The sequence below is a fragment of the Ranitomeya imitator genome, chromosome 6 (assembly GCF_032444005.1).
Source record: "Ranitomeya imitator isolate aRanImi1 chromosome 6, aRanImi1.pri, whole genome shotgun sequence".
NCBI classification, from domain to species: Eukaryota; Metazoa; Chordata; class Amphibia; order Anura; family Dendrobatidae; genus Ranitomeya; species Ranitomeya imitator.
The window spans coordinates 128915521-128942742 of NC_091287.1; the positions used below are offsets into that span (position 1 = coordinate 128915521).

The 27222-nt window shown below is 45.4% G+C and overlaps 1 protein-coding gene across 1 annotated transcript; it reads right to left on the reverse strand.

Annotated features, from left to right (window-relative positions):
- Positions 1-7591: 7591 nt before the first annotated feature.
- On the reverse strand, positions 7592-24346 carry CDV3 (CDV3 homolog). Its single transcript, XM_069730091.1, has 5 exons — positions 24003-24346; positions 20892-20968; positions 18808-18944; positions 18332-18491; positions 7592-10036 (listed from the first exon to the last, which is right to left on the reverse strand). The coding sequence occupies exons 1-5, from the start codon at positions 24222-24224 to the stop codon at positions 9910-9912; spliced, it is 723 nt and encodes a 240-aa protein (XP_069586192.1). The 5' UTR covers positions 24225-24346; the 3' UTR covers positions 7592-9909.
- Positions 24347-27222: the final 2876 nt, after the last annotated feature.

Genomic DNA, 27222 nt, shown 5'->3' on the forward strand with positions numbered 1-27222 from the left:
TAATCTCTACTGCATACCAGAGGGCTTGTACAAGCCCACGCCCGGACTTACTTCAAAGACAGACACGTGAGTCAAATGCACCGTTGGGTATTGTGACCACCTTTAATAATCAGTGGCAAGATATTTATAAGGTTCTGCACCGTAGCTGGGGTACCCTTCTGAGTGAACCCAAATTGGTACCGTTTATTCCGGCAACTCCCAAATTGATAGCCCGACGAGCAAAAAATCTCAAAGATCTGCTTTGCCACAGCCATTACACACGCCCTACATCCAGACTAAATAGAGGAACAAGAGTCTTTGGAACTTTCCCGTGTGGTGGCTGCAATGTGTGTCAGTTCATGGTGGCTCAGGATGGCCTTTTGTTAACTGTTCCTCCTTTTCAGATCACGCCGAAAAAAGCCTTCTTCAACTGTAAGACCCATTCACTCGTTTACGCTTTAATCTGCGAGTGTCAGAAGATCTATGTGGGACAGACTACGCAGATGCTGCGAAGAAGAACGCAGCAACATCTATCCAACATTGCCACGGCAGCAAGGGACCGTGAGAGAGATAAGGGAATCTCATCGGTGGCCACTCATTTTTTGGATTGCCATGGTGGACGGACAAGGGGACTGAGGGTCATGGGACTGGAGGCCATCCCACAAAACATTCGGGGCGGTAATGTGGTCAGGAGTCTGTTGAGATGCGAGTCGAAGTGGATCCACAATTTGAACTCTCTAACTCCACATGGACTAAATGAGGAATTACTTTTCACTGGATATTATAAACAACTTTAATAATTATGATAGTGATCTATAAGCATATAATAATTTGTCATGTGCATTTTTGTTTACGTGACTTTTCCTTCCGTTTAGGTCCAGAAACATTTTGTGGTTCTAAAATGTAGTATACGGATGAACTAGTTTCTATCCGTGGAAAACCATGGTTTTTCTTTACATAGCCATAATCATAGGTTCATAACTAACAATTATTATAAAAAGAAGGGGATTGAATGAGGTTTTGAAATCTGATCACTTCTGTTTAATTTGATTACTTCATGTCGACTGTACGTCATACCAACTATTGGCCATTCATGCATTTATATTCCTGTATTTATGATTGTTTTATAATTTGAGCCATGTACCTACATCATGGCTGATATCTGATTAAGTGTAATTTACCTGTGTGGAATTTGGACACTATTATGTCCACCACTCTATGATTGTTATATTTAATTTTACCCCTTTTTTTCTAGGACAACATCTCATGACATCTGTAAATCTTTGTTTGTTTATTGTTTTCTTGTATGTCGTTGTCATCTACCCAGTTGCCCCATCGAGTGCAATCTGAATATGGTTCCTTACCTTGTTTCCTTATGTCTGGTATTCCCAGCACCTTTTTATGCGTATCGCTTATGTTTGGTCTGTCCTGTCTCTTTGGTGTCCGCCTCTGGCCCATGGCGCTTGTTTGTGCATGCGCGTTGGGCCACGGGCGGACATCTTGGGACGGGTGGACCTTTACTTCATTGCGCTTACTGCGCAGGCGCCGGTGTGCTGGGCTCTGGTTGGGGCGGCTCCCGCAGTGCTGGGCCCGCCTGGTTTTCACTGCGCGCGCGCCGTTTCGACGCGTGCGCGTTTGCATCAGTGCGGGCGCATCGCTGTGGAGGTCCCCGCTCTGCGCAGCCGCCGGCGTCTCCGGCCACTTCCGGTTATACGGCACATGTGGATTCCCCGCACACCTCCTGTCTCCAGCTGATTCCACTTGGTTTATTAACACTAAGGTATTTAACCACACTACGCTAACACTAGCATGACTGCCCCTGAAGAAGCCAGTTTACTGGCGACACGCGTTGGGCGTTAGTGCCCGGTGTTTACCCCCTACCATTGCCATCTGTTATCTTAGCCTGTTATTTTTGCCAGGAAATGCTGCTTCTGGAAACCTGATTCATTTTCTCAGGTAGTATAGAATTCTCTATTTTGTCCTAAATCATCCTCTGTAGGGTTCTATAGGGGTCTTTTGGTATTAGGGTATTGTTGCCAATTTAAAATACCCTTTGTATAGATGGACTAGGCAGCTTATACATTATGGGGGACACTGTGGTTTGACCTTATTTTGGGTCTTTGTTCTATTTGTTTTGTACTGTGTAGTGCAATTTTAATTGTTTTTATATCTCTTTTTTGTAGTGTTCTTGTGTGGTGTATTAATAAAATTGTTATATTTTGCTATTATTGGCATGGTGATCCCTTTTTTTGTGCATGCTATCCTTTTTCTTGTTGTTTGTTCGTCTAGGTAGGGAAGCACGACTAGACCCCGACAATGCAGAATTACCATGACCGCCGCCATGACCTTTGTGAAAACTCTGGGGGCGGTGGCGAGACCGAAAAGCAAGGCCGTGAACTGAAAATGTTCTCCGATGGCAAAGCGAAGAAACCTTTGATGAGGTGGGAAGATTGGGATGTGGAGGTACGCATCCCGGATGTCGATGGATGCTAAGAATTCGTCATGTTCCATCGAGGCAATGACGGAACGGAGAGATTCCATCCTGAAATGACGGACTTTGACAAATCTGTTCATGAGCTTTAGGTCCAGGATGGGTCGTACTGTTTCATCCTTTCTGGGGACCATAAACAGATTTGAATAAAAACCGCAGAACCTTTTGTCCTCTGGGACAGGGACACTCACTCCGTCTTGTCGGAGCGACGGGATGGCCTGGGAAAAAGCGCATTCCCGCTTCGGGAGGATGGGAGGCGAAAAACTGGGTTGGAGGAGGAAAGGAAAAATCGATTTTGCAACCGGATGAGAAGGCGTCCGCCTACTTTGCTGGTGTCGTCCGGACGAGATTGCGAGTCATTTAGAAGATGGTTGGGGTCTGGATCCCCTAGATCTAGACTGTGTGGAGCTGCCCCTCCAGGAATGGTTGGGCCTGTATGATGCCTGAGGGCTTTTGTCTCTGCCGGCACGGCGCTCCGAACCAGGGGAACTGGGCTGAGGAATGCCATGCGTAAGTTCCACGAAAGGGCCGAAAACGAGCCTGCGGCTGTCGTCGGAATGGTTTTCTGAATCTCTGCTGGGGAAGGGAAGTACTTTTTCCCCCCATAGGGTCTGAAATTAGTTTGTCCAGCTTTTCACCAAATAGACGGCTACTGAGATATGGCAGAGACGTGAGGGACTTTTTAGATACGGAGTCCGCTCGCCAGTTCCTCAGGCATAGCGCTCTCCTAATCGCCACAGCGTTTGAAGCCGTAATTGCAGAGCAGTTTGCCGCATCCAGGGAAGCGTTTACCAAGTAATCGCCAGCCAAGAAAATTTGATTTGCTAGCTCCACTATGTCAGAAGGAAGGTCACTGTTCTGTAAGGCCTTATGCAGAGAGTCTGCCCATCAAGTCACGGCTTTGGCTAACCAGGAAGCAGCGAAGGAGGGAAAAAGTGCCGAGCCTGAAGCCTCAAAAGCTGAACGGGCGAGACTGTCAACTAGGCGGTCTGTGGGATCTTTGATAGAGGATCCGTCCGGCACGAATAGGATAGTTTTAGAGGACAAACGTGAGGCAGGAGGATCCACAGGAGGGGATTCTGTCTATTGTTTGCGGAGATCAGGAGAAAAAGGATATTTGGACTCCAGAGATCTGACCCTGAAAGCGTTTGTCTGGACGCTCCCTATGTCGCTGGACTATGTCCTGGAACTCCGGGTGATTGGCAAACACCCTGTATGTTTGGTTCTTTTGAAAGACACCAAATTATCCGTACTGGAGGTCGCCGGTTCCTCATCAACCTGAAGGGACTGCTTGATGGCCTCAATGAGACTATAGTGCTCTGATAACCTGGCAACTCCAGATCTAGAGGCCCATCAGACTCCGGATCAGAGTCCTGGTCAGAAGAGGTGCCTGGGGAGCGAGAGCGGGAAGCGGAGCTAACGGACGCTGAGGAACCAGAGGGCCTGGGGGACGAGCTACGGACATGCTTCCTAGATGGCCACTTGTGCTTAGAATGAGAGCGGCCCCTGCAGGCTGAAGATTCCGCAGCCATAGGGGAAGCTTCCTGAATAGGCGGATTAGTGGTCCTGCTCCTGGCTGGATCCTGGAGGGACTCGATAGCTTTAGTCAAAGAAGCCATAGATTGCGAAAGTGGCAAAACCCACTCAGGGGGACTAGTCACCGCGGGCTTGTTTGTGGCGGGGGGCTCCTGAGCGCATGTAGGGTCACAAATATTAAAGAGCAGAGTAGTATGCCCCCTTGGTAGCGCAGCCTGACAGGAGAAGTGAAGAACACTGTATGTGTTTTTGCAGACTTTTTGTGTTTAGGCAGACATGTTGTCTGTTAACCTCCGTGCACGGCTGTGGAGCACCTGTGCAGCTAGTAAAGCGGAGCACTGTGCAGGAGTATGACGGCCTGTATCAGTGTGCAGCGCACCTACCCAGGTCCTGTGTCCAGATGTCGCACTGAGACCGGTGGGAGAGGGTGGCGTTGAGGCTCCTCGTTGTCCAAGATGGCCGCCGAGAGGTTGTGGGGTGCTTCTCGCAGTGTGAGAACGCGGGCAGAACGCGGCCTAGCTGTGGCCAAAGCCGGGGACTAAATTAGCGGTGCCCAGCCGCAAGATGCGGCCGAGCCCGCGGTGCGCTCGGGAACCACCCACCCCTGCTAGACTCACCGCTTAAGGTCCACTTCAGACGAGGTATGAGGGGAAGTGCAGTCAACCTCGATCCGCAGCCCTCTCGATGAGGAGGTGGAGAGGGACTGCGAAGCTCCTTGCAGCACCACTGTTCTTCAGTGGTGGTGCAGAGGGAGGGCGGCCGGACTGTGCTCATGGGAAGGTGGCCTGTGTATCCTAAGGGTTCGCTCCCCTAGGATTTCACAGGGCTAGTCCACGGCCGAACATCCCACATCGCAGGAAAGGGTACGGGGAGTAAATTCGCCGTGCTCGCCTGTTGATGTTTCGGGGGAGATTAGCCCCCTTAAAAGGGTCTGTCGCCCCCTTCATCCTCTTGCGCAAAGTTAAAAATAAGAACATCTGGGGAAAAAAACAGATGCAGTGTGCCTCCTACGGACACTAAGCAAGAACTAGTACTATCCGGAGCCAGTGGGCGGTGTATACTGCAGAGGAGGAGCTAACCCTTTTTGTATTTACTTAGTGTCAGCCTCCTAGTGGCAGCAGCATACACCCAGGTGTGCATTCATGGTTACATTGTCCGAATAGTCTCACGTGGGTACCTCACACCACTGATGTTGCTGCTCTACATAGTAACGTAGTTAGTAAGGCCGAAAAAAGACATTTGTCCATCCAGTTCAGCCTATATTCCATCATAATAAATCCCCAGATCTACGTCCTTCTACAGAACCTAATAATTGTATGATATAGTAACATAGTTAGTATAAGTGTACATCCTCCTTGGCACTTCGCTCCATCTCCCACTTTGGCCTTTTGGCACAGGTGCAACCCTGGGACTCTGGCTGAGTAGCGTGGGTCTGGATAAGCCCCAAGATAGAGGCCTGGAACTCTTCTCTGATAATGGACCTCAGAGATGGTTGCTCATTCCCGATGACTTTGGATCTGCAAGACTCGCCTAGGTGTTTTATCCAGATGTCCAGTAGCTTAGTGTTGCAGATAGCACATCTTCTACATTTCCTTGCCATCCCTTTTAGGTGTTGTAGAGGCGGATGCTGCCCCCTAGAATACAGAGTATATGCCATGTGGTTCTATGTGTGGTGTAAGGGGCTGTCAGTGGGTATCTACACCAACCCTCTACCCACGTGCCCCTGGCCTTGCTCAGTGGTAACCTCAGCTTTTGCAAGTTCCTCCATGCTCAAGCACACAGTAGGGCAGCCCTCCAGACGTTTGGGACCCTATTTATATAATACCCTCAGACGAGGCACCGCTAGGATCCTTGCTACATCTGGATACTTCCTGCATTCCACCGTGGCACGCAGGCTAGCCGCAACCCCCAGCGATGACCGGAAGTGCGCCCGCAGGGGATTTAGCGTGCCAGAGCCTCCTAGCAGTGCCCTGGGAGCAGTGCACATCAGGAAGGCTGAGGGACCCCTTCTTTTGGGGTGGGGGGGGGGGGGTGGCGGGTCGGCCACAGGCCGCTTGACAGGAGGAGAGGCTGGGCCACCCCAATCCACACTGGGTCTGCCAGGAGGGATATGCCAGAGTTCTCTCATCGTTCCTACCCTCACTGGGACAGGAAAAACACTGAGGCTGTGTGCACACGTTGCAGATTTTTCATGTTTTTTCGCTATAAAAACGCATACATTATGCATCCCATCATTTAGAATGCACTCTGCAATTTTTGTGCACATAATGCGTTTTTTCGCAGAAAAAAAATGTATCGCAGTAAAAAAACTCAGCATGTTCATTGTTTTTGCAGATTTTTTGCGGATTTCCCATTATATTATTGCATTGGGAACCTCTGGAAAAATCCGCAAAAAAACACACCAAGAACACGGTAAAAGCGTGAGAAAAAACACAAAAACGCATGCAGATTTCTTGCAGAAAATGTCCGGTTTTGCTCAGGAAATGTCTGCAAAAAATCCTGAACGTGTGCACATAGCCTGAGGGGTGGATATGGGAGTGTCCTTTCAACCTCTCATTTCATGTCCCAGCAAGGATAAAAAGGATGACCTTCAGTGTTGGAAGGAGCGATGACCTGGAAACCGATTTCAAAAATTTTGCTGATTTAAAGTGGACATGTGGGAAATATTAACTATTGTGTGATAACTGTCTTAAGGACATAAAAATTGTATTTGAAAAGTGCTAAATTTTCAAAAATTGTTTTTTTTTTTCATAAATAAACACAAGTCATATCAAAGAAACTTTACCACTATCGTGATGTACAATGTCATGAAAAAACAAAATCTCAGACTCGGTGGCATCTGTTGAAGCGTTCCAAAGTTATTACTACATAAAGTGACACTTGTCAGAATTGTAAAATTTGGCCCTGTCATGAAAGTGGGAACAGCCTTGGGGGTGAAGGATTTCAAATAATCTACAAAGTCAGATTGTCATACAGATCAGTATGTGGCCCATAGTTTTTAACAGCGCATTTACATATAAGAAAAATATGGACTTCTCGGGAACAGGATTGCAGATATCAAAGTATCATTTTATTGAGCTTCCTATGACCTACATGCCCATATAGACAGTTCAGGAGGGTTGATCATACCGACAGATGGATGCCCTTTTAAGCATATCAAGCAAAAAAGTGTCAGCCTGGAGCTACCAGGACTGTTGGTATGCCTACTGCCTAAACCCGGTGTAGGAGAGGAACAGGAGTGAAAAGAGAGCACTAGTAAAATGCAGCCAGTGTTCTGGGCCAGCTCTGCATGCAGAACTTTGTGAACCAAACCAGGAGGAATGCACCAGATGCCAATTCCATCATCTTTTCTAAAAGACAAAAAGGAAAGGATAAGAGACACACATCATCCACTAAAATCAACGTGTGGGTAATTGGAAGAATGGCAGTATCCACCCCACAGCCTCTCCAACATAGACAGCTACATTTTGATGAATTTCCAGCAAATTGAGAAGTCAGTGAACCCTTCGTTATAACCACAACCCCTTTAACAATCAGAATATTTTTAGGGATTCTTACATATTGTAAATCAAACAGGAGGCTATACATATTTCATAGTTTTATTAAGGTCGTCTTTTGCCCAGTCCATGCCCAAGACCCTCTTTATGGACAGTCCACTCTCCCCCATCACACAGCATGATAAAAAACCCTATAGATTCACGTTTTGTAACAGTTCTTTAAGATGTAAATTGGAGTTCGTTAAAAAAAAAAAAAAACCTTGAAATATACTATAGGTAGGGAAACTCTTGCAGTCTTTCACACATTCCACATAAATAACCTTTTCAGCTTTTTCTTCTATAAATTATATACCTGCATTAAACAGCTGAAGTTGTCTGTTAGAAATTCTGAATAGTGACCATCCTTTATGCTGTGGCGTCCCTACATTTACTTGTTGCAGACTAAACCTTTTAGAAAGAAAAGTAATGACGGAGACACATTCAACATAACCCATCAACCAGAAAACTGGTATATATAAAATGGTGTTCTAATAGTAGTAGACAAAAATCAAGCAGATTGTGCTGGAGAAGCAGACTCAATTTTTTTTTTTTGTTTTTTTTTTTAGAAAGAGTAACATTAATCTAGTGGATCATCTCATTCACAGTTCAAAGAATAACACAACTTGCACATGAGATTTATAACATCTCATCCCCATACCTGCTACTGTAAACTCTTCTGGATTTTGCCTGTGCAAACCCACACATAAAATTTGCAACATGTCTGCCCTTAGTGAAACGGCACACTAAACCAAGCACTGGGATACACGCTCACTCCGTGACCGTCCTGGAGACCGTCTGGATGAAGACTTGACCTGTGATAGGGATTACAGCTTTAAGTAACCAGTCCAGATAAACCCTTGTACAACTTATGACTGTGTGTTATCACCTTATTACCAATATAGTGAATTAGTAAATTAAGTCACCCCATAAAACTGTCTTAAAACAGAACATTAGGTTAGATATTTATCAGAAATACTGAGCACTACACCCAGCCTGTGCCAAGCCTGACCTGACTGGGTATAGACTAACCGTACCCAACTGCACCACAACAAAGAATTTTATGTTAGCGTCCCTATAAAATTATAACCTCAATCCCTATTACACATTTAGGATTTTGCCAGGGTTCCAGCTTTCGTTGATAATGGCACTGTGAAGTAACCATATAATGAATGTTAATATCTGAGAGTGGCCTATCCCTTTAAAATCAGAACACCCCCAGTAAAGTAGCTAGGTCAAGCTCTGGTCCAACATTGAACAGCACAAGAAAAACATGTCACAAAATTCTATCTTTGAACTCAGAAACTCACAAATTTCAAGTATTCAGAAAGTTCACAATTTCAATACCAGGTATATACTCTGAATGAGAATACTTAAGGGGTTACCTAGGGCTTTAAAACACAGTCTTGGGATATACTATCAGCATTAGATCAGTGCCAATGTTAATGGGATAAGCGTTAGCGAGTAATAAAAGAGGATTAGTAGGATGCCAAGTTGGACCACACCAATCTTATATTCATAAGCTAATCAAGAGGATAGTTCGGTAATTTTAAAGAATCTGTCGATGATGCATGGTACCCTGCAATTCCCTTTTAGCCACTATGTAGCAGAAACAAGCCAGAGCCAGACGGCAGAGCTAGAGATAGAAACTTAGGCAGCGGAGCTCCATAAATGTCCTGAATAGACAAAATATCACAACAAACTACAGCTTTGCACTAGATATTAAGACCCGTGTATCAGTTGCCAATCTACAGATAAACTATAAAGAAGCCATTAAATGGTCTACACTAAATCCCTTTAAGGTCACTTAACTGATTGACACATGAAGCAGGCGATGTGAAAAGCTGAAGTGATCTTGTCTCAGTAGGTGTACCAAAACGGAAAGGAAAATCTGGCAACCCCTCCACTTCCTGTCCCAATACAGCATCTGAAACAATCTCTGGTTGGTGTAAGATGGTCATCCACATGGTGTCTACTATGGGCATAGCAAAACTGAGGTAGTCAACCTTGGTGAAGGCTCAGCATAAAAAGATTTTAATAACTACTGAAAGCTGCTTTTTTTTCCATTCTCCACTTTAGATGTGTAACGTTTACAACAAAATTCTTGATCAATTCCCACAGCCTCATGTGTTCCCATATTCAAAGACAGAAAAAAAAAGCAAGAGGGTTTGGGGTGGGAGGAAGGGGATCAGCAAGAGAAAAACAAAAAGGAAAGTTTTTAAATTTGGAACGTTGGAGGATCCAGTCATCTGTTCCATCCAGTGCGCAGCGGAGAAGATCAGACAGTTCAGATGATCTCAAGTCCAACAGCTGTAGTTTGTTTTCCTTATGGGCAAGTTCACAAAGGTTGTGGTAAATGTTTTTGCGGATTTATTGTTCACCAAGAACCGCGTACTGGTTGTCTAGCTGAAGCTGAAGGGCCTGATTCTTTGAGGCTTCTTCTCTGGCACGGTTTTTATGTTTTACAATTTCAAAAGTCTTCTCCATTTCTTTATCCCTAGTTTATAAAATAAATCAATACAGAAGGTATTAAAGTTTTGCACATAGAACAGATGCCGGTGGTACAAGGTCTCGTCAGACAGGATCATTATCCTTACCATTTTATACAGGTGCTAAGTATCAACATTAGGCACACGCCCCACGTAGTTAGCTGTATGACTATATTGATCGCCGAGTCACAGCTGTGACAGTAGAGGAGCAGAGCTCCTCAGGGAGGACAGTTCAGGATTTTTTATTTTATTTTTAAGCATCATTTCATTAACACCCCCACCTTCTGTGCCAGACACTCTTTAGTTAAAACGTCGTTTAAAACCCATGTAAAAATGACATGGACACCTTCAGAGGCATTTTTTTTTAAATTAATGTATTTCTGGACAAAACTATTTTATTATAACATTTTCTATGTTATGGCTTCTACAGCTGATATGCATCACTGTACATAGCTGAAGAATGAGTTACTAGTGAGTGTCAGCGAACTAGTTTTGATAGAGTTTATAATGCTTCTCTTCTCCTGAACTCTGATGTTGGCAAAGTTTAGATGAGCCTTCACCCTTCCCACCATGACCAATTTTAATTCTTTTGGGTTTTTTTTTGTTTTGTTTTTTTTTTTTATCTTCCCTTGCAGAGCCATAACTTTTTGCCTGTCGACATAGCTGTATGAGGGCGGGTTTATTGTGGGATGAATTGTAGTTCTAAATGACACTATTAATGTTTCTATATAATGTAGTGAAAAATGGAGAGAGAATTTTTTCCCCTCAACTTTGCTGTTTCACTTAACCTTCATAGTGTTATTTGCAAGGTATAATTGTACTATTATGGTATTACAGGAAGAGAGTGTTTTCTTGCGGCACAAGCTGAGGTTTTAGCGGTACCAATTTTGGGGACCTTACAACTCGGACTGCTTTTTATCTGACTATGCCATGTGAGATAAGATTTTTAAGAAAAAAAATAGATGCAATTCATTTTTGGATTGGGAACAGAGGGTGATTTGATCTTTCTTTTTGTATTTTTTACTTATTCTTTTTTAGTCCATTAACTAACATCTAATACATTTTTTAACCTTTGCAATATTGATACTATGCATAATCATTAATAAATGATTCAATACAATAAATGCATTTTTCCATTTATTGTTTGCTTGTGTGTCTGCGGACATTTGCTCAGACTCCACTGTGGGTTTTAGTCCTCTAACCACAGAATTTACAAATTTCTTGCGCACTTTTGGGGTTTTGTTTAGTGGCCTGTTGTGGATTCTGTTTTTGGGCTCCCTCTGGTGGTTACAGATGGTACTGGGTGACTTGTGTTCTCTGCGGTCTCTGGTGTCCACCTGTTCTATCAGGATATGGGAGTTTCCTATTTAACCTGGCTTTCTTGTCATTTCCTCGCCGGCTATCAATGTAATCAGTGTGTCTTGTTACCTCTGCTTCCCGCTTCTGTAATCTTCAGGACAAGCTAAGTTTTTGATTTTCCTGTTCCACGTTTTGCTTAATTTTTGTCTTAGTCCAGCTTGCAGATATGTGATTCCTTTTTGCTGGTTGCTCTAGTGGGCTGATATTACTCCTCATGTTCCATGAGTTGGCACATGAGTTCAAGTAATTTCAGGATGGTTTTTTGTAGGGTTTTTCGCTGACCGCGCAGTTCACTTTTGTATCCTCTACTATCTAGCTTTAGCGGGCCTCATTTTGCTGAATCTGTTTTCATAACTACGTATGTGCTTTCCTCTCATTTCACAGTCATTACATGTGGGGGGCTGCTATTTCTGTGGGGTGTTTCTCTGGAGGCAAGAGAGGTCTGTGTTTCTTCTTAATAGGGGAAGTTAGTCCTTCGGCTGGCGCGAGACGTCTAGGAATCATCGTAGGCACGTTCCCCGGCTACAGCTAGTTGTGTGTTTAGGTTCAGGATCGCGGTCAGCTCAGTTTCCATCACCCTAGAGCTTGTTTTGTTTTTTGTGCTTGTCCTTTTGTGATCCCCTGCCATTGGGATCATGATAGTATAGCCGGCCAAAAAGTGGTAATCGTATTGGCTTAAGTAGGAGGAAAAAATAGTCTGAGGAAGTTTTTTTTTTTTTTTCTCCCCACCCTCAGAGTTTGCTGCCTAGCCTTAATTGCAGCCTGGCTGCGTCTTACCTCCTCTTAATCCTTGAATGGCTCTGACCTCAGCTGTTTATCATGGACGTCCAGAGTTTGGCTTCCAGCCTGAATAATCTTGCTGCTAAGGTTCAAAATATACAAGATTTTGTTGTACATGCTCCTATGTCTGAACCTAGAATTCCTATCCCAGAGTTTTTTTCTGGAGATAGATCTGGTTTTCTGAATAGGAACAATTGCAAGTTGTTTCTTTCTTTGAAATCTCGCTCTTCTGGAGACCCTGCTCAGCAAGTCAAGATTGTTATATCTTTCCTGCGGGGTGACCCTCAGAATTGGGCATTTGCATTGGCACCAGGGGATCCTGCGTTGCTCAATGTGGATGCGTTTTTTCTGGCATTGGGTTTGCTCTATGAGGAACCTAACCTAGAGATTCAGGCTGAAAAAGCCTTATTGGCTCTCTCTCAGGGGCAAGATGAAGCAGAAATATATTGTCAGAAATTTCGGAAATGGTCGGTGCTTACTCAGTGGAATGAGTGCGCCCTGGCTGCAAGATTCAGAGATGGCCTTTCTGAGGCCATTAAAGATGTTATGGTGGGGTTCCCTGCGCCTACAGGTCTGAATGAGTCTATGACTATGGCTATTCAGATTGATCGGTGTTTACGGGAGCGCAAACCTGTGCACCATTTGGCGGTGTCTTCTGAACAGGCACCTGAGACAATGCAATGTGATGTGATAGAATTCAGTCCAGAAGTGAACGGCAAAACTATAGGCGGAAAAATGGGTTGTGTTTTTATTGTGGTGATTCAGCTCATGTTATATCAGCATGCTCTAAACGCACAAAAAAGGTTGATAAGTCTGTTGCCATTAGTACTTTACAGTCTAAGTTCATTCTGTCTGTGACTCTGATTTGTTCATTATCAGCCATTTCCGTCGATGCCTATGTGGATTCAGGCGCTGCCCTGAGTCTTATGGATTGCTCATTTGCCAACCGCTGTGGGTTTAGTCTGGAGCCTCTGGAAGTCCCTATTCCTTTGAAAGGAATTGACTACACCTTTGGCTATGAACAAACCTCAGTACTGGACACAAGTGACCATGCGTATGACTCCCGTTCATCAGGAGGTGATTCGCTTCCTGGTACTGTATAATTTACATGATGTCTTAGTGCTTGGTCTGCCATGGTTACAAACTCATAACCCAGTCTTGGACTGGAAAACGATGTCTGTGTTAAGCTGGGGATGTCAGGGGGTTCATGATGATGCACCTCCGATTTCTATCGCTTCATCTACTCCTTCTGAGGTTCCTGTATTTTTGTCTGATTATCGGGATGTTTTTGAGGAGCCTAAGCTCAATTCGCTTCCTCCTCACAGGGATTGCGATTGTGCTATAGATTTGATTCCTGGCAGTAAATTTCCTAAAGGACGTTTGTTCAATCTGTCAGTGCCAGAGCATACTGCTATGCGGAATTATGTTAAGGAGTCCTTGGAAAAGGGACATATCCGTCCATCTTCGTCCCCTTTGGGAGCAGGTTTTTTTTTCGTGGCCAAAAAAGATGGTTCCTTGAGGCCTTGTATAGATTACCGTCTTTTGAATAAGATTACAGTCAAATATCAGTATCCTTTGCCATTGTTGACTGATTTGTTCGCTCGCATTAAGGGGGCTAAATGGTTCACTAAGATTGATCTTCGGGGTGCGTATAATCTTGTGCGGATAAAGCAGGGTGATGAGTGGAAAACCGCATTTAATACGCCTGAGGGCCATTTTGAGTATTTGGTGATGCCTTTTGGACTTTCTAATGCTCCTTCTGTCTTCCAGTCCTTTATGCACGATATTTTCCGTGAATATCTGGATAAATTTATGATTGTGTATTTGGATGATGTTTTGGTTTTTTCTGATGACTGGGAGTCCCATGTTCAGCAGGTCAGGAAGGTGTTTCAGGTCCTGCGGGCCAATTCTTTGTTTGTAAAAGGTTCAAAGTGTCTCTTTGGAGTCCAGAAGATTTCTTTTTTGGGGTATATTTTTTCCCCTTCTACTATGGAGATGGATCCCGTCAAGGTTCAGGCTATTTGTGACTGGACGCAGCCTACATCTCTTAAGAGTCTACAGAAGTTCTTGGGCTTTGCTAATTTTTATCGTCGTTTCATAACTAATTTTTCTAGTGTTGTTAAGCCTTTGACGGATTTGACTAAGAAGGGTGCTGATGTTGCTGATTGGTCTCCTGCGGCTGTGGAGGCCTTTCAGGAACTTAAGCGCCGGTTTTCTTCTGCTCCTGTGTTGCGTCAGCCAGATGTTTCGCTTCCTTTTCAGGTTGAGGTTGATGCTTCCGAGATTGGAGCGGGGGCGGTTTTGTCGCAGAGAAGCTCCGATTGCTCAGTGATGAAGCCATGTGCGTTCTTTTCTAGAAAGTTTTCGCCCACTGAGCGGAATTATGATGTTGGTAATCGGGAGCTTTTGGCCATGAAGTGGGCATTTGAGGAGTGGCGTCATTGGCTTGAGGGTGCTAGACATCGTGTGGTGGTCTTGACTGATCACAAAAATCTGATTTACCTTGAGTCTGCCAAGCGTCTGAATCCTAGACAGGCTCGTTGGTCGCTGTTTTTCTCCCGTTTCGATTTTGTGGTTTCATACCTGCCAGGTTCAAAGAATGTGAAGGCGGATGCTCTTTCTAGGAGTTTTGTGCCTGACTCCCCTGGAAATTCTGAGCCCACTGGTATCCTTAGGGATGGGGTGATTTTGTCGGCTGTCTCCCCAGACTTGCGACGTGCTTTGCAGGAGTTTCAGGCGGATAAACCTGATCGTTGTCCGCCTGAAAGACTGTTTGTTCCGGATAATTGGACCAGTAGAGTCATCTCCGAGGTCCATTCTTCTGCGTTGGCAGGTCATCCTGGAATATTTGGTACTAGAGACTTGGTGGCCAGGTCTTTTTGGTGGCCTTCCTTGTCGAGGGATGTGCGTTCTTTTGTGCAGTCTTGTGAAGTTTGTGCTCGGGCTAAGCCTTGCTGTTCTCGGGCCAGTGGATTGTTGTCACCTTTGCCTATCCCGAAGAGGCCTTGGACGCACATTTCCATGGACTTTATTTCGGATCTCCCTGTCTCTCAAAAGATGTCCGTCATCTGGGTTGTGTGTGACCGCTTTTCTAAGATGGTTCATCTGGTACCCTTGCCTAAGTTGCCTTCCTCCTCTGAGTTGGTCCCTCTGTTTTTTCAGAACGTGGTTCATTTGCATGGGATTCCGGAGAACATCGTTTCTGACAGGGGATCCCAGTTTGTGTCTAAATTTTGGCGGACGTTCTGTGCTAAGATGGGCATTGATTTGTCCTTTTCGTCTGCATTCCATCCTCAGACGAATGGCCAGACGGAACGAACTAATCAGACCTTGGAAACTTATTTGAGGTGTTTTGTTTCTGCTGATCAAGATGACTGGGTTACCTTTTTGCCGCTTGCCGAATTTGCCCTTAATAATCGGGCTAGTTCTGCTACCTTGGTTTCTCCTTTCTTTTGTAATTCGGGGTTTCATCCTCGTTTTTCCTCTGGTCAGGTGGAGCCTTCTGATTGTCCTGGAGTGGACATGGTGGTGGATAGGTTGCATCAGATTTGGAGTCATGTGGTGGACAATTTGAAGTTGTCCCAGGAGAGGGCTCAGCAGTTTGCTAATCGCCGTCGCCGCGTGGGTCCTCGACTTCGTGTTGGGGACTTGGTGTGGTTGTCTTCTCGTTTTGTTCCTATGAAGGTCTCTTCTCCTAAGTTCAAGCCTCGGTTCATCGGTCCCTATAGGATCTTGGAAATTCTTAACCCTGTGTCGTTTCGTTTGGATCTCCCGGCATCGTTTGCTATTCATAATGTGTTCCATCGGTCGTTGTTGCGGAAGTATGAGGTTCCTGTTGTTCCTTCGCTTGAACCTCCTGCTCCGGTGCTGGTGGAGGGAGAATTGGAGTATGTTGTGGAGAAGATTTTGGATTCTCGTGTTTCCAGACGGAAACTCCAATATTTGGTCAAGTGGAAGGGTTATGGTCAGGAGGATAATTCTTGGGTGGTTGCCTCTGATGTTCATGCTGCTGATTTGGTCCGTGCATTTCATAGGGCTCATCCTGGTCGCCCTGGTGGTTCTCGTGAGGGTTCGGTGACCCCTCCTCAAGGGGGGGGTACTGTTGTGGATTCTGTTTTTGGGCTCCCTCTGGTGGTTACAGATGGTACTGGGTGACTTGTGTTCTCTGCAGTCTCTGGTGTCCACCTGTTCTATCAGGATATGGGAGTTTCCTATTTAACCTGGCTTTCTTGTCATTTCCTCGCCGGCTATCAATGTAATCAGTGTGTCTTGTTACCTCTGCTTCCCGCTTCTGTAATCTTCAGGACAAGCTAAGTTTTTGATTTTCCTGTTCCACGTTTTGCTTAATTTTTGTCTTAGTCCAGCTTGCAGATATGTGATTCCTTTTTGCTGGTTGCTCTAGTGGGCTGATATTACTCCTCATGTTCCATGAGTTGGCACATGAGTTCAAATAATTTCAGGATGGTTTTTTGTAGGGTTTTTCGCTGACCGCGCAGTTCACTTTTGTATCCTCTGCTATCTAGCTTTAGCGGGCCTCATTTTGCTGAATCTGTTTTCATAACTACGCATGTGCTTTCCTCTCATTTCACCGTCATTACATATGGGGGGCTGCTATTTCTGTGGGGTGTTTCTCTGGAGGCAAGAGAGGTCTGTGTTTCTTCTAATAGGGGAAGTTAGTCCTTCGGCTGGCGCGAGACGTCTAGGAATCATCGTAGGCACGTTCCCCGGCTACAGCTAGTTGTGTGTTTAGGTTCAGGATCGCGGTCAGCTCAGTTTCCATCACCCTAGAGCTTGTTTTGTTTTTTGTGCTTGTCCTTTTGTGATCCCCTGCCATTGGGATCATGACAGTGGCCAAAGCAGCTTTACAATAGGGTCACTCAGGAACATTCCATATTGTGCAGGGGCGCCATATCATTATCCTAGGGTACCATCCTCTGCGGTTAGGATGGGAGTTTTAAGGCTATATTAGCTCCCATTTCCCTTCCCACGTACCAACATTGCGTTGATCTTTTCGAATTTTGGCCCTTGTTAACTATTGTTTTGTAGAGCCTTGCTTTTAATACACTACTTAAGGATAAAACCAAAGACAGAAACATAATGATTAAATACCCTGCAGTAAATAAATGATCGTGCATGAAAATATATGGTACTTAGTCAACATTATTTTTTTTTTTTTAAATCAAAAAATTTGAATGCTATCCCACCACTTCACGGTGACTGTAATTGGGACAGTCCTAACACCCTTATACGCTGCATGCACACCAGTTTATATCCCGGTTCAAACCTTTGATATTTTTTTCAGCCAGTTTGCAAAATGTGCATATAAAGGTGTGGCCTGCCTTTCCTTTGAGCTGGGTATTATATTGATGTGGTTTCCCTCGGCTGTGTGTCCACTAATTGGGCTCAGTCCTTATCTACATGCATGTCACTTGACAAACGGTAAGGTTTTTAATATTGGCGTTAAGACTGTCCCAATTACAGTCACCGTATATTATTGTCATGCACTATGCTATTTACCGCAGGGTATTTAATCATGCTTCTGTCTTTGTTTTTTTTCGGTTCAGTGGCCAGTGTGAACGTGCGATTACACACTGCATGAACACCAATTTATATTTTAGTTCATACCATTGTTTTTTTTTTTTACTTAATAAAGATGTTTTAAGGGTTTTGGTTATTCTGGTTGTTAATTTATAAGGGCCCCTTAGTTATTTATATTCTTGCTCTTTGGTTTTCTTTTTTAGGCCCCTAAGGCCATGAACCTGAGCAATCATTTGATCACTTTATTATATAGGAAAATTACTGATATCCTATGAAGCCTAAAGTACCAGAGGGCAGTATTGGGTGCCTTCAGTAGGCACCCAGCTTCCATGCACCCAGTCACCAATGCCGTCTGAAACCTTTTAAATGGCGCTGAATAACACAGAAGGCACACACAGTATGTAGCGGGCTTAAATGCCCCAGAAGGTGTACATTATTTTTACTTCAATGGATCCAGGAACATCTACAAATGTTATTTTATAATGCTGTGAAGAATATCTACAGATTTATACCCGGACTACCATACACAAAATACAATAACGTTCCATGCCACGACTACAAGGGTTAACAGACTCACATATTGCAAACGTAAAACCCCACAGGAGGTGTCATGTTTAGCTACTTGCCTGCGCGATTCTATATGCTTGGCAGTGGCTTGTAGAGATGGAAACTGGGTATCACTAAAAATTTCAGGTGGACCTTGTGGTTTTTTCTGTGGAGCAGAATTTCTGGCAGCAGGTGGTCTATATACACCAGAGGGCTGTGCGGGCTCTGCGACTTCTGAAACTGAGGAGAAAGAAAACGGGATGGATCAGAATTTTATGACAAAATGAAAAGCAAAGAATCAGAAAATAAGAGCATCTACAATAAGTAACCAGCACTGAGGATCCAATACATTTGTGGACTACACCATAGAAAACATTTACACCTCTCAGACGGGAAGACGGAATGTGTATCAAATCACAGAGGTCTGGAATAGGGAGATGTAGTGAACCAGTTCGAAATCTAAATGAGAAATTAAGTTTTTCTTTTCCTCCCATTTTTCAGACACTTTAGGCAAATAATTTTCGATAATTATGGAAAAAACGCAAATGGCACATACCAACACTTATAGGAGCTTGAGCAGGAGCAGCTTTATTCCAAGGACCCGAAGTCTTGTCTGAGCCATAGCCTCCAGCTTCTTCCCAATCGGCACCCTGTTCTTCCTTTTTTTCATATTCATCATCTTCCTTTTCATTACTACAAGCAGAAAAAAAATGACACTTTACAGAAGGCAAGGTATATGAAGGCCTTATTGTGCACGTCAAAAGAAGAAACCCATGAGTGGTCGGCCCAAAGGTGTAGCCAGGGGGATTTTTTTCTGGTCCTTTTCCATCTCTTGCAAATCAGGGCACAGATTTAGGGTACAGAATTTATTATAGAAGATGAAAATCATTCCAAATGCGGTGAAAGGAAAAAAAAGTGCAATCCCACACTTGTTTTTTGTTTGGCTTTTTTGCTAGGTTCACTAAATGCTAAAACTGACATTATGATTCTCCAGGTCATTACGAGTTCATAGACACCAAACATGTCTAGGTTCTTTTTTATCTAAGTGGTGAAAAATATATAAATAATTCCGCAATTTTTGGATCGTCTCTATTTTTTGTGATCTGGGGTCGGGTGAGGGATTATGTTTTTCGTGCCGAGCTGACGTATGTAATAATTCCATTTTGGTGCAGATATGATCTTTTGATCGCCCGTTACTGCATTTTAATGCAATGTCGCGGCGATCAAAAAAAACATAATTCTGGCGTGTTTATTTTATTTTTTTTTATCACTACACCGTTTGGCAATCAGGTTAATCCTTTTTTATTGATAGATTCTGAACGCAGCGATACCAAATATGTGTAGGTTTGATTATTTTTTTGTTTTTATTTTGAGTGGGGTGAAAGGGAGGTGATTTGAATTTTTATATTTTTTGGATTTTTCTCATTTTTAAAAACTTTTTTTTTTTTTTTTTTTACTTTTGCCATGATTCAATAGCCTCCATGGGAGGCTATAAGCTGGCACAACTTGATCTGCTCTGCTACATAGAGGTGATGCTCTGATTGTCTCTATGTAGTAGAATTACAGCATTGCTATGAGCGCCGACCACAGGGTGGTGCTCACAGTAATCCAGCAGCAACAACCATAGAGGCTTGAGACCTCTGGTTGTCATGCCGACGCGCTGATGACCCGGTCACCGGTGCGTGTATTTCCGGTCAGATGCGCTTGTTAAAAGAGTTTGACAGCGGCATTTAACTAGTGGGTGGATCGCGATTCCATCTGTGCCTATTGCAGGCACATGTCAGCTGTATGAGTAAAGAGGTTTTCTTCTTTTTTTTTTGTAAACAAAAAGCATTTGGGGACAGGCGCTTCTGAAACCATAGAACTACTTTAAGTTTCCAGCTACAAAATACTTTTCAATTAGAGGTGCTGAGGGTATGTTTGCATAAATTACTAGATCATTAAAGGGAACCTGTCACCCCCTCAGGCGTTTATAACTGAAAGAGTCACCTTGTGCAACACTAATGCTGCATTCTGACAAGGTGGCTCTTTTAATTCTTGTTCCTGCCACTGCTGAAAGAATCGTTTATCAAATTTGTCCCTCATACCTTGAAATCGCCCGGGGGGCAGGTCTTTCCCCCCTAACACAGATGCATCACAGCCGTCACTCAGGGCCTCTGCGCACCAGGCTTCGCCTCCTCTTCATTAGCGTCTCTGCCGCCTGCGCTGTAAGTTCGAAGGGCAGCGCAAATGCGTTTTTTTTTCGGGAATGCGCAGTTGCGCTGCCCTTCGAACTAACAGCGCAGGTGCCGGGGACGCTAATGAAGAAAGAGGAGGCAACGCCTGGTGCGCAGGGGCCCTGAGTGACAGCTGTGGTGTGTCTGTGTTAGGGGGGAAAGACCTGCCCCCGTGCCAATTTCGAGGTATGAGGGACAAACTTGATAAACAATTCTTTCAGCAGTGGCAGGAACAAGAACTAGAAGAGCCACCTTGCCAGAATGCAGCATCAGTGCTGCACAAGGTGGCTCTTTTAGTTACAAAAGCCTGGGGGGGGGGGGGGGGGAGGTGACAGGTTCCCTTTAAAACCTCTACAGAAACAAATTATCCCTTGCTCCCATAAGTGTTCATGAGTTTATAAGCCAGAATTCAGCAGGACATTACCTTATTTGCAATGACTGAAGCCTCAGACCACTGTAGTCAATTTCTTTTTGCTCAAATTCTTTCCATTCATCATCTTGCTACAAAGAGACATGATACACATTAACACTGCAAAAAAACTAAGACACTCAAAGCAAGGTAAAGTAGTACTCCCCATCTATAGGAGTATGATTGCTGGTATATATCACATCAGTATGTCTGTTGAGGGTAGGGTAGGACCTTCACAGCCATGCTCATAGCAGACAGGATGATATCCAGAGAGAAGGGCAGGATTAGAAAAAGTTATCCTTTGTAGACGGTATGTGCCCACGATCCGGAGTTGCTGCGGGTTTGACGCTAAGTGCTTATGCAGCATCAAACCCGCAGCATTCAGATGTTACAGCAGAGTGGATGGAATTTCAAGAAATCCCATGCACAATATGCGCCAACAGACGCCCGTGGATTACCTGCGGAGACGGACATGCAGCACGTCTTTCCAGACCGCAGCATGTCCATCTCTCTTGCGGAGACACTAATCTCCGCAAGAGAAATTTCACCACTAGACTGTATTGAATGCAGTAAATCCGCACAGTTCAGAGAACACATGTGGATTTACCTTCGCTCAATAGATGACAGCGCTTTGGACGCAGCAAACATGCGCCGCATCCAAAACGCTGCTAGTTCCAGATCGTGGGCACCTGGCCTAAGGAAACTGTATTTTCACCTGCATAAAATGACCTGAAGGGGATGTTTCCCTTCAAATAAGTTTCTACCCTAGCTGCACTCTGTTATAAAACAAACTGTCTTACCCCAGATCCACCAGCAAATCTCTACTGCGGTGTTGACATCACCAACAGCGAGACAGCCAATTAGCCAGCTCAATAGCTTGCCGATCTAGATAGGGCGTCCCCTTCAGAGCCATGATGCTCACCAATAGGCTGCCGATGGTACGTCAATGCTGCAGCCAACGCAAGGCATCAGGACCGGTGGCAAGAGACTCGGTGGATCTGGGGAAGGGGAGTACAGCGCGATCTATTGCTTTATAATTGCAGCCAGGAAGAAACTTAATTGAAAGGAAACAACACCTTTAAGTCAAAAGCAAAATTAACGGTTTGCAAATTAACTATTACATTCTTACAGAGGTCTGAATCTCTTACTACATTAGCCTGAGCATGATTAAGACTAGATCCTGCAGCTAAAAGATTTCAAGCTCTGCACCATAACAGAGATAAAGCACTGTCAGGCTATGTGCACACGTTCAGGATTTTTCCACTATAAAAACGTGATAAAAACGCATACATATGCATCCAATCATTTAGAATGCATTCCACAATTTTGGTGCAAATGATGCGGGGGGTTTTCCGCGAAAAAAACTCATTGCGGTAAAAAAAAAAAAAACGCAGCATGTTCATTAGTTTTGCGGATTTTTCGTGTTTTTCCTGCTTTTTAATGCATTGGGAAAGCTCCGGAAAAAAAACGTGTAAAAAACGCATGCGGATTTCTGGCAGAAATGTTCGGTTTTTGACAGGAAATTTCTGCAAGAAATCCAGAACGTGTGTACATACTTTTAAACTCGTCTACACATGAACCCACACATGTATACTTTATACTGGCAGGTGTAAGCAAACATACAAGATGTTCTTTAACAAACTTTGCATAAATCAATAGTACAAGCGAATGCAAGAAACTTAATATATCTTCAAGAAATATATTTTTCTCTTCCCTCCTCCATGCTATCTCAGCTCATCACTAAAAACAGCCATATCTCCCGTACACAGACGGGGCCATCAGATGAACGCTCATCATCCAGCCATCTCTCCCCTACATCAGATGAACGCTCATCATCCAGCCATCTCTCCCATACATCAGATGAACGCTCATCATCCAGCCATCTCTCCCATACATCAGATGAACGCTCATCATCCAGCCATCTCTCCCATACATCAGATGAACGCTCATCATCCAGCCATCTCTCCCATACATCAGATGAACGCTCATCATCCAGCCATCTCTCCCATACATCAGATGAACGCTCATCATCCAGCCATCTCTCCAATACATCAGATGAACGCTCATCATCCAGCCATCTCTCCCATACATCAGATGAACGCTCATCATCCAGCCATCTCTCCCTTACACAGACGGGGCCATCAGATGAACGCTCATCATCCAGCCATCTCTCCCTTACACAGACGGGGCCATCAGATGAACGCTCATCATCCAGCCATCTCTCCCATACATCAGATGAACGCTCATCATCCAGCCATCTCTCCCATACATCAGATGAACGCTCATCATCCAGCCATCTCTCCAATACATCAGATGAACGCTCATCATCCAGCCATCTCTCCCTTACACAGACGGGGCCATCAGATGAACGCTCATCATCCAGCCATCTCTCCAATACATCAGATGAACGCTCATCATCCAGCCATCTCTCCCTTACACAGACGGGGCCATCAGATGAACGCTCATCATCCAGCCATCTCTCCAATACATCAGATGAACGCTCATCATCCAGCCATCTCTCCAATACATCAGATGAACGCTCATCATCCAGCCATCTCTCCCATACATCAGATGAACGCTCATCATCCAGCCATCTCTCCCCTACATCAGATGAACGCTCATCATCCAGCCATCTCTCCCATACATCAGATGAACGCTCATCATCCAGCCATCTCTCCCCTACATCAGATGAACGCTCATCATCCAGCCATCTCTCCCTTACACAGACGGGGCCATCAGATGAACGCTCATCATCCAGCCATCTCTCCCATACACAGACGGGCCCGCCAGATGAATGCTCATCATCCAGCCATCTCTCCCATACATCAGACGAACGCTCATCAGAGCAGCTGTGACGTGTGAGGCCGAGCAGAAGCGACTATAGCTCCGCGCTCCTCCGTGCAGGTAGGGGGAAACTAGAGCAGCTGCACAGGAAGTAGGTGGCGGAGGACGGCCACACTGCCGGCGGAGGACGGCCACACTGCCGGCGGAGGACGGCCACACTGCCGGCGGAGGACGGCCACACTGCCGGCGGAGGACGGCCACACTGCCGGCGGAGGACGGCCACACTGCCGGCGGAGGACGGCCACACTGCCGGCGGCTGCGCCCACACGTGCCTTCTCCTACCTTCTCCTGCTGGGCCTCCTGCGCCTCGCTCCTGCCGGACTTCTCCTTCCGGAAGCTCTTGGCTGGCGCACTCAGTGACGTTAGCGTAGACTGTGCCCCGTCCGCCGGCCTCGCTGGCCCCTTGCCCCCGGCCGCGCCGCCAGAGCCGCCCTTCTCTTTCTTCTTTTTCTTGTCTCTTTTGGCGAAGAAGTCGTCCAGGCTTCTCTCCTCGGGCTCGGCCATATTGGCGACTCCTGGCACACGCTGCTTCTGACACGGCGACCACTAAGCGCTGCACGAACCGGTCACACCAAGTGACTGAGTGGAGCGGTGAGACCGGAAGCGCTGCCCACACCCGGGAACACACCATCCACAGCTTATCCATAGGGGTGGTACAATAACAGCTAGCTGTTCGCATAGGGCGTACATGATCACGTGTGTCTGCACGCCCCCTCCTTTCTTCGAAGTGGTATCGCCCGCCATACTTTCTCGACAACGAACGTGTCTGGCCGCTGGAGATCGATTAGTTTTTTCTCAATAACTTTATTGACAATGTTATCCTTCCTGGCTGCTGCCGTTCACAGCATCATAGTTGACGTTCGTCTGCTGTCGGCTTACTTTCCACGTCACTGCTGAAGATGCTCTGCTGTAGCACTGGGGGCATGTGGCCAGCACCGTGCTATGTATTATGATGGGAAGATAATATAAAGGTGCCACACCGCCCTGTACTGGAGCCCTGGGTACACATCTGCCCTGCTGTGCTAATCATTGTCTACGGGGCTGATTGGAAAAGATACATTGTCTAATGGGCTTAATAATCCCGCCAAGCACTACCCAATAATAATCCCGCCAAGCACTGCCCAATAATAATCCCGCTAAGCACTGCCCAATAATAATCCCTCCAAGCACTGCCCAATAATAATCCCGCTAAGCACTGCCCACTAATCCCGCCAAGCACTGCCCAACAATAATCCCGCCAAACACTGCTCAATAATAATCCCGCCAAGCACTGCCCAACAATAATCCCGCCAAACACTGCTCAATAATAATCCCGCCAAGCACTGCCCAATAATAATCCCGCTAAGCACTGCCCAATAATAGTCCCACCAAGCACTGCCCAATAATAAACCCGCCAAGCACTACCCAATAATAATCCCACCAAGCACTACCCAATAATAATCCCGCCAAGCACTACCCAATAATAATCCCGCCAAGCACTGCCCAATAATAGTCCCACCAAGCACTGCCCAATAATAAACCCGCCAAGCACTACCCAATAATAATCCCACCAAGCACTGCCCAATAATAATCCCGCCAAGCACTACCCAATAATAATCCCACCAAGCACTGCCCACTAATCCCGCCAAGCACTGCCCAACAATAATCCCGCCAAACACTGCTCAATAATAATCCCACCAAGCACTGCCCATTAATAATCCCATCAAGCACTGCCCAATACCGCCAATCACTGATCAATAATCCCAGCAAGCACTGCCCAATAATAATCCCGTCAAGCATTGCCCAATAATAATCCCGCCAGGCACTGCCCATTAATAATACCCCAAAGCACTGCCCAATAATAATCCCGCCAAGCACTGCACAATAATAATCCCGCCAAGCACTGCTCAATAATAATCCCACCAAGCACTGATCAGTAATCCACCAAGCACTGACCATTAATAATCCCACCAAGCACTGCCCAATAATCCCATCAAGCACTGCCCAATAATACCGCCAAGCACTGATCAATAATCCCAGCAAGCACTGCACAATAATAATCCCGCCAAGCACTGCCCAATAATAATCCTGCCAAGCACTACCCAATAATAATCCCACCAAGCATTGCCCAATAATTCCCCCAAGCACTGCCCATTAATAATTCCCCCAAGCACTGCCCAATAATAATCCCACCAAGCACTGCCCAATTATAATCCCACCAAGCACTGCCCAATAATAATCCCGCCAAGCACTACCCAATAATAATCCCACCAAGCACTGCCCACTAATCCCGCCAAGCACTGCCCAACAATAATCCCACCAAACACTGCTCAATAATAATCCCAACAAGCACTGCCCAATAATCCCATCCAGCACTGCCCAATAATACCGCCAATCACTGATCAATAATCCCAGCAAGCACTGCCCAATAATAATCCTGCCAAGCACTACCCAATAATAATCCCGCCAAGCATTGCCCAATAATAATCCCGCCAAGCACTGACCAATAATAATCCCGCCAAGCACTGCCCAGTAATAATCCCTCCAAGCACTGCCCAATAATAATCCCGCCAAGCACTGCCCAGTAATAATCCCTCCAAGCACTGCCCAATAATAATCCCGCCAAGCACTGCCCAATAATAATCCCACCAAGCACTGCCCAATAATAATCCCGCCAAGCACTGCCCAATAATAATCCCGCCAAGCACTGCCCAATAATAATCCAGCCAAGCACTGCCTAATAATCCCTCCAAGCACTGCCCAATAATAATCCCTCCAAGCACTGCACAATACATAGAAAAAAGGCAGCACAATTTATCTGCCCAGATCTTAGAACAAATGCACTACAGGATGCAGCCAGCTCATATAGCAAGATGTCAACACAGGTGCAAAATACTAGATGGACAGCCACTGACTGCATATCTATTCATGGAGGGGGTGACTGCCCAGTATACATTTGCACAATAAAGGCCTGTATAGGACACTGTTCATATAAAGGAAATGCATATTGTCTGGTTCTCAGCCTATTAGTCATGCCCCTACTATTCGATTAGTCGGGCTGCTCAGCACTCTCTCAATGCATCCCAGTGTGAACACACCTGTATACAAGACCAAACGTGCTGTGCTTGGCTGCACCCTGAACAATATAGGGCACAAAATACTTAAAAAAGTGAAATATTGGTCGATATTTTGGCCAAAATACGCAAGCTCGCAATCCACATCAAGGATCCCCTCACTTGCAAGTCCTATCACTAAACTATTAGCGAAGCCACAAACCCCCTGTGCGCCCCCCCGCTGTTCTGAAAATACTCACCAAGCTCCCTCGTTGGCTGTCGCTGCTTCCTGTTCTGACGGCATCTTCTCCTGTATGCGGTCACGTGGGGCCACTCATTTACAGTAATGAATATGCGGCTCCACCTTCCAATAGGGGTGGAGCCGCATATTCATTACTGTAATCGGCGGCCCCATGTGACCGCATACAGGAGAAGATGCGGCCAGAACAGGAAGCAGCGACAGCCAACGA